The sequence below is a fragment of the Manacus vitellinus genome, unplaced genomic scaffold (genome assembly GCF_001715985.3).
Source record: "Manacus vitellinus isolate BGI_N305 unplaced genomic scaffold, ASM171598v3 scaffold_2_pilon, whole genome shotgun sequence".
NCBI lineage: Eukaryota > Metazoa > Chordata > Aves > Passeriformes > Pipridae > Manacus > Manacus vitellinus.
The window spans coordinates 3,179,287-3,191,812 of record NW_021940208.1 but is presented as its reverse complement, the minus strand read 5'-3'; the positions used below and the strand labels follow the sequence as shown (position 1 = coordinate 3,191,812).

Below are 12,526 nucleotides of genomic sequence, written 5' to 3'. Positions count from 1 at the left end.
AAAGAAGAGAAAAGAAGGATTGGGCCGAAGAAAAGTGATGTAGTGCAGGCAACAGAGAGCAAAATTACACGATCACATATTCCATTGATGAAAAGATATATAAGTTGTTAATTTAAAACATGAGCTATGGTAAGACATGTTCAACTTTGAAAATAATATAGGAAAATCAGATTTTGATTTTGTGACCTGCCTTTTTTCATGTAGATCCCCTGTGGTAATTCTTTTTTTTTTAATTCCATGATAGCTCAAAAAATGATACAGATACACAGACAAACAGAGTTAATAAGATCAAACTTCCTAACACAAACCAGGACAGAGTGAGCAGTCAATAAATCATGATTTAATTTATGACTGTCTGCAAAGCAAGCATGTTTTGCCAAATGGGGTGAATGCCTCTTTATTAACTTACTGCTAAATTATGTGCTGAACTAACAGAATTGTCAGAGGCCAGTAAACAGTGCAGATATGAATCAGTGTTTTGTGGTAGCACCGTAATTATAATAACATCCTGAACAAGCTGTATGCCATTGCAAGGCACATAGACCTGATACTGATAGGCTTAAAACAAGATCAAAAGTTAACAAATAGGGACTTAGGCAGTGAATCACAAAGCATACACACTTCTATTTTGATATATAACTATGGTGAAATAAAGCCAGTTCCCAAGCTGGATTAGGGACACATGACATGCTTGTAAAAAACATGATCTCTCCTGGGAATAGCTCTTCACATTAATCTGAAAAAGCCCAATAGCATCACTCTCAAGTCACTTTTTAGTAAGCAATCTAGAGATACAAATGGACACCAATGTGCAACAACTATGTGCCTCCTGCTGCTGGAGGGATCTAGGCTTCAGACTTTTCATCAGAGGCAAAGCTCAGCCCATGAGGAAATGACTAAAGAGGGTCCGTTATCTAGCCAGCTCTCAGGTGAGGACTCAATTCTGCTTCCTCTCCTCCATTTCTTCTTACCTTTCTCTGGTAAACTACACACAATACCAGTGTTTCTTAATTCCAGTTTTCAACCTTTGAATCAATGGCATGAAGTTGTAATTTTTCCTCTCTATTTCATTTTAGTTAAACAGAGACATATGTTTAAAATTCTGATCAGAATGCAGTCTTTAAATTCCTTTTCCTTTTTTCCTTTTTTTAAATTCAGAAATATCCATGAGAAAGGGTCTTCAGAATTCCTCTCTTGCTACTTATACATCTCCTGCTACATAGCTAAATTTATAATCCTTTGACATATCATAGTGGGTTAGTTGACAAATGAAGGGAACACAAATCTGACTTGTTTAAAGCCTTTCCTGGTAGGCATTTAACTGAAGCCTGTAAGACACAGAAATATGAGAGAAGGAATCACTATTCTATTCCAAGCTTTCTCCTTGATTTACTAGATGACTGAGGGCAAGTTATTTGGATTCTTGTCTCCTGCCATTAGCATGTGTATAACATTCCTTTCCTCACACCAAATCACTTTGAGAGCTGGGGGATGGGAAGGGGTGGGGGTGAATCCAATGGGAGAAACTGATATAGTGGCGGCAGAACAACATAGCATGCCTAAAAAATGCTGCAGTTTCACAATCCTAAACCTCCTGACAATCAGTAATTAAAATAATATCAAGAAAGATACCTAAACTAAGGAAAGACGAGCACTGCACAGCCTTAATACTTTTTAACCTATGATATTCAGTTAGCTGGGGGTACCAGTGCTGTTTCTAGTTGGTCTGTCAAAGGTAGCTCTCCACCAACGTACTTTGCTCCACCTGTTTAAGTTCTCCTTAAAAATGCCCACAATCCTATGGGAAAAAAATTGATAGGTTCACAAATGTAAAAAGACTGGAAACCAGTTTCTGAGAAGAAAGAATGAATGAAACAGCTACAGGTCTGGACAGCTAACCGGGGCAATATGCCTCCTCCAGGCACAACCGCTTTCTTCTCTTTGACTTACCCCTCACATTGACCTTCTTTCCTCTTCAGTACAACTAAGGCTTAAATACCAAAATAATCTTTGGTACCAACATTAACCCTTGAAACTCAAGCTAAAGACTATCCAAATCTATCTCACAGTCCTGTGAATAAACTAATTCATATTCAGTCACATATGCAATAACAGACTTTTGTATCACAGGTTCCATAAGATTCCTGTGACCAAGAGATTGCTATATAACATAAGGTTTGAATCCTTGTTCTATCCAAGACTCTTTTATTTGCTTTTTTTCAGATCCCAAGATTGTTTAAAATTCACATTTTCATACTTGTCTTCACAAGAAAGAATAGTGTATTTTTGACAGCAATAGATAAGGAACTCATATGACCCTCTCATTCCTGTAGACAGAGTTTTGAGAAAAATATCTCTAAGATCAGAATTGGACTCTGTGAAGCTCTAATCAACAAAAATGATTCTTGACTAAAAACAGCTTTGGTTTATGGTTGCTGAAAATGAAATCATATTTTGGGAGCCTGTGCTCTTTTAAACTTGATCATAATTGAAACCTTTGCATTATTCTTTTTGTTTTTTTTCCCCCTCCAATCAAGTTATACAACTATGCTGTGCTTCGAATTCCATAAGCTGATCACTCTTGTTTTCACAGAGTATGATGAATGGTTTACACGTGTGTTGCCTTTTGAAAGCCAGAATTTCACTTATGATCAATAAGTGTCAATAGAAGTAACTACTGTATATTGTATCAAAGTTCTTTGCTTTATGTAGGCAGTTGAAACAAGCACTGTATTTTTTTTATCTGACACAAACTCAAATGAAACAAAAGAAGGCACTGAGCTATAATTACTGGAATCTTCTCTCTTCCAGAGAGGAAAAGAAATCTAAATTCAGAGCTTCTTTATTAAAAAGTACGTGTTTGGCCATGGACAACTGACATTTATGAGATAAAAGCAGAAGTTTTTATGCATTAAAAGTCTCAAAAGATCAAACTGTTAAGAGAAATTCTCCTTCAACTCAGTGGGAATGGTTACTACTTTCAGAGGTTTTATATTCTTTGTCTACTGTTGACTTGAAACTCAAAGCTTCAGAGAAACATGGTATGCACCATTCAGAAAAAAAAATAATTAATTTAGTTCCAAGGTTATTATACTCACATTTAGATAAATAATTAAATCTAAAATAATTTTTATATTCCATTAAATTATTTGCTGTATATTATTTACTATATATGAAATTATTTTCTATATATTTTAAGGACTTTATAAAAGATTCCACAGCTTGCCTTATTTTGCAAGATGAAGAGTTAGTGTACTTATATAAAATGCCTTCTAAAATCTGAGTTGTGCAGTGTGGTGCTTCTTACACTAGTTCTAGAAGTCAGTGCATTTCAGGGAGAGTAGTATGTAAACATATTAGTTATTACTTCCTTGAGGAGAGCACTGGAGGTGGTACTGATCTCTTCTCTCTGGTGACCAGCAACAGGACATGAGGAAAATGAATGAAGCTGCTTGGGGGAAGTTCAGATTGGACATGAATAAAAGATTCTCCACACAGAGTGTGGTCAGTCACTTGAACAGGCTTGCCAGTGGAGTGGCTATGGCACCACACCTGTCAGAGCTCAAGGAGCATCTGAATGATGCTCTTAGTCATATGGTTTAGTTCTAGGTAGTCCCGAGAGGAGCAGGGAGTTGGACTCAATTATTCTTATGGGTCCCTTTCAACTTGAGATATTCTGTGATTCTGTGCTGTTATGATTAGTATTTGAAGGTTCAGGAAGTCTTTCAAAAACAGGAATGCTTTATTAAAATGAATGTAGTCTTAAGTGGCTGATAACTATTGGTTTTTTTTAAGCAGAGAAATGGGCCACAAAGTGATACAAACCCACACTATGCATTGTACCTACTGTCAATAAAAGTACTATTCTCCACTAAAGGGAAAACCCAGGAACTCAATCACCTTTGTTTGTCTCACACTCAGATTTTATATACAAGAATAATCTGCAGAATCAGAGAACAATTCAGGTTGGAAGGGACCTTTGGAGGTCATCTAGTCCAATCTCCTGCTCAAAGCAGGACCAATTTGAAAGTTCAAACATATTGCTCAGGAGTTTGTTCATATGAATTTTGAGTCTCTCTGAGGACAGAGATCTCAGAATCTCACAGAATCACCAGTTACAGTGCCTTTCTCTCCTCATGAAAAAGATCTTTTTTATCCTCAGACCAAATTGGAATTTTCCTTATTGCAACATGTGGCTGCTGCCTCCAGGTCTTTCTCTGTATATGTCTGCTGACCTCCATGCTGGCCTTCAGTACTGCCAGGGCACACTGCTGACTTGGGCCAAATCACAGAATGAAAGTATCATTTAGGTTGGAAAGCACATCTTGAGATCCCCTTGTCAAACTCTCTCTGCTGAAGCAAGTTTAGCTAGAACATGTTGCCAGGAACATGTCTAATCAGGTTTTAAATATCACAGAATCACAAAATATGATGAATTGGAAGGTACCCAAAAGAATCATCAAATCCTAGCCCTGCACAGGACCACTCTCAAGAGTCACACTAGGTGCCTGAGAGTATCCAAATGTTTCTTGAACTCTGCAAGGTTTGATGCTGTGACCACTTCCTGGGGAGCCTGTTCCAGTACCCTCTGGGTGAAGAACCTTTTCCTAATATCCAGCCTAAACCTCCCCTGACACAGCTTCAGGCCATTCCCGTGGGTCCTGTCACTGGTCACTACAGAGAAGAGATCAGTGCCTGACTCTCCTCTTCCCCTCATGAGGAAGGTGTAGACTGCAATGAGGTCTCCCCTCAGTCTTCTCCAGGTTGAACAGATCAAGTGACCTCAGCTGCTCCTCACACAGCTTCCCCTCAAGGCCCTTCACCATCTTCATTGCTCTCCTTTGGACACTCTCTAACAGCTTAATATTTTTCCTATATTGTGGTGCCCCAAACCACACACAATATACAAGGTGAGGCCTCATCAGTGCAGAGCAGAGTGGGACAATCCCCTCTGTTGACCAGCTGGTGATGCTTTGCCTGATGCCCCCCCTGGACATGGTTGGCCCTCCTGGCTGCCAGAGCACTACTGACTCATATTCAACTTGCCCTTGACCAGGACCTCACGTCCCTTTCCGTGGCACTGCTTTCCAGCATCTCATTCCCCAGTCTGTACATACATCCTGGGTTGCTCCATCCCAGGTGCAGAATCCGGCACTTTCTCTTGTTGAACTTCATCTGGTTGGTGATTGCTCAGTCCTCTAATTTGTCAAGGTCTCTCTGCAGGGCCTCTCTGCCTTCGAGGGAGTCAATAGTTCCTCCCAGTTTTGTGTCATCCACAAACTTGCTTAGCATCCCTTCCAGTCCTGCGTCCAAGTCATTTATGAAGATGTTGAAGGTCACAGGGTCTAAGATGGAGACCTGTAGAACCCCACTAGTGACAGGTCCCCAGTGTGATGCAACCCCATTCACTATTACCTTCTGTGCTTGGCCCGTGAGCCAACTGGTCACCCACTGCATGATATGTTTTTCCAGCTGCGTGCTGGACATTTTGTCCAGAAGGATTACCTTGGGTTACCTTGTCATAGAAGGAAATCAGGTTTGATAATCAGGACTTTCCTCTCATGAAGCCATCCAAGGGTAGACACTCTAGAACCTCTCTGGGCAACCTATGTGCAGAGTCAGCGACTCTCCCAGTAAAAAAATGTTTCCTCATGATAAGACGAAATGTCACGTGTTTTGTGTTCATTGCTTTTTGCCCTTTCACTGGACCCTACTGATATAAGTCTGGCTCCTTTATCTTCATTCCCTCCCATAAGGTATTTATAGCTGATATTTATGTACTTATAACTATATGTTTCCCACTGAAGAGTCTTCACACGTATGGGAGGTTGCATTTGCTTCTGTTGGATTTACGTGAAACTTCGGCTGACCTACTCCTCCCTTGCCAACCCACATATACATGTAAAAGATTTGCAAGGGTCTGAAGCATTAAGTCAATTTCTTGCAGGTCACTTTCATAGTCTTGCTGTTTGAAGAACTTCACTTAGCTGTGTTAGATCAAAGGGACATCATGTAAAATGCAGTAGAAGTAATTTTACAGGCTTTTATGATTTAAAACCAGAAGTGGATATAGAAGCCAGTTCAGACAGTCGACACTGCTATAAAATGTAGACTGTCTGCAGGCAGAGGCTGAAGCAAAAATGGACACAAAAAAGTATATATTTTTCAGTCCATAAACACCAATCTCTGATTCTTAGGTAATTAAAAGTTGTTCTTTTGCTAGGAACCTAGGTTATCACTATTCTTGGCAAACATTTATAAATGTTGTTGAGCTTTTGTTCCTATAGAGTGGCCTTAGCTGATAAACTCTCTCTATTATGAAAAATTAATTATCATGTAAGTCAGTAGAGACGGCCCCAGGATATGCCCCTTCAGTGGCATATCAGTAATCATCACTGATAACTAAATTTTCAGATGTTCATAAAATGTGATAGGAGATGCAGGTCTTTATAGCAAAGTGAAACCTACTTACCAGATAAAACAAAGAAAGGAGAAAACTTTCTGAAATCTATGGGAATTGGAAAAATGACCACACCAAATATATGACTAGAATATTAATCTAAGTCTTAGTTATAAGATATTTGTACTACTACACTTTTATTAAAAAACACAAAGTTTGCTAGGTCTAATTTTAATATTTTAATAATTTTAATAATGTAATTGTATTAGTATGCTATTTTTTGTGGGTTTAGAAGGTCTTTCTAAGACATTTATGAAACAGAAATAATCATGAGTTCAATTTACAGCGGTTAATACAAGATTGAGTTATGAAATATTTGATATCATACAAAGATAGCAAGACAAAATACTGCAATGGCTTCTGTCTTCTTAATGGTTTAAACTAAAAAAGCCTTCAAATTTAATAAAAAACTCTACTATAAAGATACTATTATTTTTTTGCAAGGAATTTTTTCTTGTTTTCAGAAAAATAGTTGGATGTTTAAGACCCCCCTATGTTGTTCATACTATCAAATTTAACAGCATGATTTCCAGATACTGCTATTTCTTCATGCTCTCTTTTCCATGAAGCTCATCTGGACTAATGCAGACATTTACAGTACAGATCACTACAGCTGGACTAGTTAAAGAAACTCCTTTTCATTTGACTCACCAAAGAAAATATAGGCTTTTTTACTCTTCTGTTATGTTTTAGACATTGACTTCAGGATGAGATGAATCACAACCTAGAAATGCTTAAGTTTTTCTTAACTTACTATTAGGAGATTCTAAGCTTAAGGGTGGATAGATGCACTTTATTCATAAAGTTACATGAGATTGGTCCTACTCCTTTTGTCTGCAATCTTATTTAAAATGCAAATTCTTTAAGCACTGCCAACCACCATGACTCCTCATCACTATTGTAGTAAAAAAAAAGAATCATTTCCAAAATCAAATTGCTAAGCATACATAGCATAAGAAATATCCAAAACTTCCCCTAAAAACTGGACAACTTTTAACTTTGAATTAAAGGAAAAGGCTTTGGGAAAAATTGTTGTTGCTACCATCTGGTTACATTTCATGAATTTTCGACCATCTGTTTTTGGCAAAGGCTCCCAGAGTTGATTCCAGTGCTGAGATCATGAAAGCATCAGAATTTTATCCCAAGTCTTTCCAGTTAAATTGCCTTTTTGGAGCATCAGCAGGCTTCATGACCAATAGGTAGGTGGCAGGCTCTGTGATAGCCGGAAGCCTTTCTGCATTCAGTCCATAAGGAAAGACAAACACAAGCATTTCTTCTAAATGAAGAATAAAATCTAAGCATTTACTTCTAAACAAAAAGTTTCTCTTGTTTAAGAGATACACTATGACGTATTTGAGAACCACACCAAGTGACCTCTCTATCCATTTCAGAAGCTACAGCAATAAACTACTCAGGAGATGACTTAAAAGATAGAGATTAGCCACCACATCTTCATGGAGCAAAAAAATTGCTTGGAAACAGCGGTAAGCACACCTCATTACTGCAGTCAAATAACAGCAAATGTCTACAAATAGCTATGGTTACTTAGTAATAGCTTTGTAGTTTGGGAAGTCTTGATAGCTTTAATGTATAACACCAATGTGTAGTTCTTCAGCCAGGAACATACAAAAACCAAGCAGAAGAGATGGATGCATGCTGATATGCTGGTTTCCTCCTCCTGTCCCCATCTTGCCTTTTGTACTAAAGGAAATAACTGGTACAAAGACGGAGGCAGCACCATCAAAAGCCCCTTTATACAGAACTTAGCTAAACTTATTCAGTTGCTTTAAGCTACTTAAGTCAGCTCTCTTAGCAGAAAGGAGACTTGACTCATGTCATTTACTTCCCCTGACCCCATGAAAGACCCAATTGGCATCTGACTCCTAGAGAATAATTATAATAATTATGCATTTCATTTCCAAACATAAATAATAAGTTTGTTTTTACCTGAGTCTTCCATCCTCTGCTGCAGCTCCTCCTGGTATAATCTTAGTAATGAATATCCCGGGATCATCCCCAATGTGTGGGTTATCTGTTCCTCCAGCAATACTGAACCCCAGGCCGGAATTCCCCTGGAAAAATAGTAAAAAGTAAATCCACCACCCAGATGCTAGATTTCTACAGAATTCATTTGCAGTGCACAAGCAAAGTATCCTTGCTTCTTAAAGAAAGCACTTTATTTGCCAACTCCATACTTGAAGGCAGGTGACTCAGTCAGAAAAATTAATTGTCAGTTAAAGAACAGAGGCTGTGAATATAAAGATTTCCCAGAGTTAATGACAGAGTTAATGGATACCCCTACAGAAACAGGATTTGACCTAAATTTGTTTTCAAAAGCAGTCACATAAATTAGCATCTGAACTCCAATATTAATTCACCCAAGTCAATGAAAGCTAGAGGCTAAAAACACTTCAGAGCTTTGAAAAAACACTTTTCAAACCACCATAATATAAACAGAAACAGCGAAAACCATTTAACTCTGACGTATTTTACTATACTAGTTTCTGTTGAAAAGTGATCATTGCTCAGATTCATGTGCTTTAAAAACAAAAAAAATCCCCACAAATCCACAAAACAGGACTGTTTCTTTCATCTTAGTGATCTGCTAGAATGAAATGTTTGAAAGAGATTATGAAAACCTTCTAAATATCTTCCTTATTGCTTCTACTATTTGTGGAAATATCATGAAAGATAAATGAGCATGTATACACACATATACACTCAAAAATTAAGTCACTGTTTTTCACATAGAATTCAAACCAACAATTCTAATTCTTTTTTGGATATATATATCAGTTACTACGCTTTTCTGTATAAGTCAGCATTATTTATATATTATTTATTATTTTTTTTCTGCATAAAATATTTTCCAAGAAGAAATAACTTATTTTTCTTTTTATCCCTTCTTTATTAAAAGACAAATGCAGGTTTATGGACCCTCTATGCATAGCAGATGTCATAAAATTCTATGCAATATTTGATTCTTTAAATCTCAGCCAAAAGTATTTTTATAGGCTTATTATTTTTAGGCTTATCACAGTAATGTAACTATATATATATATATATTACAGAATATGCACAATATTGCAAATTAAATATATTCAGGGCATTAAAATACTTCTATTTCACCAGCTTCTCAGATTATTAGGAGTTTGTTTCTTCAACTGCTGCTTGTGGTCAGGTATCTAGTTCTGTTCTCCATACTTTTTTTTCTGAATAACTTAAATCAAATCTCATATCTGCATTTTTTAACTGTACTTCAATTAGTACATCAGACATGCATTTTGTGTGAAAGACTTTATGTTGCCTGCCTGCAGCATGTCAAATTCTCAGTTCTGTTATCACTATTCTACGTTTACAAAAGATGCAGTTCTCATTACTCAAGAGATACACATGCAATCTTCAGTTGCAGATTGTATGCTATCAGCATATAATTGTGAACTAATCTATAATCCAAGGAAATCGATTTAGGACTACACATATCTTAATATTTCTCATTTAGCTATAATGTGAAAAACATTACAGTACTGAAACACTGTATATATTTTCTGTACAGTTAGTAAACACCTCCAGGCCAGCATTATAAATCTTTGATTTAATCTCCCTTTCATCATTAGTATCATCCCAGATTCAGGTTATTCTCCCAATATTTTAGTACATGCCTAATTATATAGTACACCCTACAGTGACATGCACTCTATAAATAAAAATATTTTCCTGAAAACTTTTCTATATATCATATTATTAATTAAGTTAATTGTCCAACACATAGGAAGGAAAAAAAGACTACTCGTACACACTTCAGGAAGCCTGGAATAAAAGTTTTAAAACACTGGTAAAACCAAAGGCAAATTTCTGGAAATTCTGAGTATTATGTGATTTCCAAGAAGAAAAAAAAAAACAAACCTCTAAAAATAAAATAAAATTGTTGTGTTTCTTCTTAACTTCAAAGAGATTTAAAAAATATGCAGAAATCTGTGTTTCTGAAGAGAGGTAGATTTCCAAATCCCCAAAACCTACTTTTGATAGGAAAGGAGAAAGAGCAGGGTAGCAAAGAGAAATCTGGTTGTAATGATTAGCACAAAACACAAACAAAACACAAAACAAAACACAAATAAAAAAAGGATATCTGAAGAGCTTTAAAAACTATCAAATCCTGTCTGTTATGTGGGGCGTGCTTAGCTGTTACAGTTCATTACATAAAATTCATCAGAATTTTTAGCAGGAAATAATTTCTGAAAAGGTTTCACACTTTCCCTGCAGTTTTCCTCCTACCATATCTTTTTCCATTAACATTTAGAGCTAAAAAATATAGCAATGCTGACTGTAAGCAAAGATGTGATAAAACTGCAACAGACTTCTCAGGAGAATCAGTGCTAGCCTTGATATTTATCCATAAATGTGCATCTGTTACACTGCAAGACTATTCCAATTCTGCCCCTTAGGAGTAACCTTTAAAAAGAATAGGGCAGTACTCCTCACTGGCACTTCTGCATCCAGAAAATTTCAAGCAATTATTCTGGCTGCAGTCCTTGACTTGATCAACAGGATCTACAGGCTGTCAGGCACTAGCTGCCTCGGCAGCTAGGTATATCCCTTCAAGGCTTTCCTGCACCAGAAACTGTGTTGCAAAAGCTAAGAGCAATTACACTTTTTTCCACTGTTGTTCTTGAAGGGTCTGCATTGCCTACAAAGAAAAATCTTCTGTCTTTGTACCTCAGATCAAGGCCAACAAGGCTAAAAGCATATCTACAATCACTGATGGGTAAATTGGCCTTTTAAGAACCTTGGGTTGAAAAATAATGCAATAGGAATACTCTGTTTAAAAGCTACTGTGTTTCAGTTCTGAGAAGCAATACTGATGTGTGGATCTCTCTTCTTCCCTCATGCTTCCCTCCATGCCCTGCATCTAGTGTGCAGGTTCACTAGCATATAGTTGCTATATTAAAAGCTTAGTTTGCAGTTGCCAAGATGTAATTTTAGATTCCAAATAAATACTGCCTACTACTGCAATGCTTCCTGAACATTTCTGCAAGGGTTGGTTCCCCACCCTTTACTTTTTGCACCTCCTTTGTCCCCATCCCAGAAAGAAAAAGAGTGTGGTAATTATCTTCACAACTTTTCTTGGCATATCTGTCTGCCTCCCATTTCATGTTAACCAATGAAAATGCTGCCCCTCAGCCCAAAACAATGACTGAACCATCACTTAGCCATGGCATTTTCCAAGGTGGAACATTCATGCTTTCCCTCACGCTGATTCATGTTTGGGAGTGGCTCCCCATAAATATCTGTCAAGTTAATTCACTGCCTTCTTTCTATTCCAAGCCTTACATCTCTTGGATGCTTACAAAGCAAGTTAACAATGAGCTCAGAGGGTGTTGACAATGCAGATAAATGCTCAGTAAGAAATAATAGCAGCTGATACAGAGGAGAAGAGATGCCAAGCAACAGAATTCTTCCTCCTTTAGAATACTCAATTGATCCTTTTTAATTGAGATTCATATTTAGGCCTAACTATGCTTGCCTGTTTTGTTTCAGGATTTTTCAGTAGAATCGTCTATGCAAAAATCCCAAAACACATGTATATGAGACAAAAAACCTCAAGAAGTCTCAGACCTACAAACTTAAACGGTATTGCTCAAATGTTATTCACATGTCAAATATATAATATATATAATTCTATGATTCTATGGAGGGTTCATATCCAACTGTGTTTTGTGTTCAATTCTTATTAGCTAAATTATCTCTTGACCTAAATCTTTCCATGTCTTTGTCCAACCTGTCAATTTCTACTACTAAAAAAACCTCATATAATTAGTTACTGACGATATAAGGAAGATTTGCATAAAATTGCACAGCAATAGATGGATGAATGTGCTTTTTAATTGTTAGTTTAGTTTCTCACTATCTTCCCCGCCTTTTGTTGCAAGGCTCCAGTCATGCACACAGCCTGACAAAAGGCTTCGCGTAGCACAACATGCCCAGTTTGACTGAAAAAACCCCACTGCCTCAGTTTCCTCCTATTCAGGCTGGATACCTCATGCTTCTCAGAGATTTACCACCAAG

General features: G+C 37.1%; 1 protein-coding gene across 8 annotated transcripts in view; it reads right to left on the bottom strand.

Moving 5' to 3' along the window:
* DLG2 (discs large MAGUK scaffold protein 2) overlaps positions 1-12,526 on the bottom strand; it is a 999,038-nt gene that overhangs the window by 327,112 nt on the left and 659,400 nt on the right. For all 8 annotated transcript variants that reach the window (XM_018071067.2, XM_025894987.2, XM_018071060.1 and 5 more), the window contains one exon: positions 8,408-8,532. In XM_018071067.2, coding sequence (XP_017926556.1) covers positions 8,408-8,532 — 125 coding nt within the window. The remainder of the gene's footprint in view (positions 1-8,407; positions 8,533-12,526) is intronic.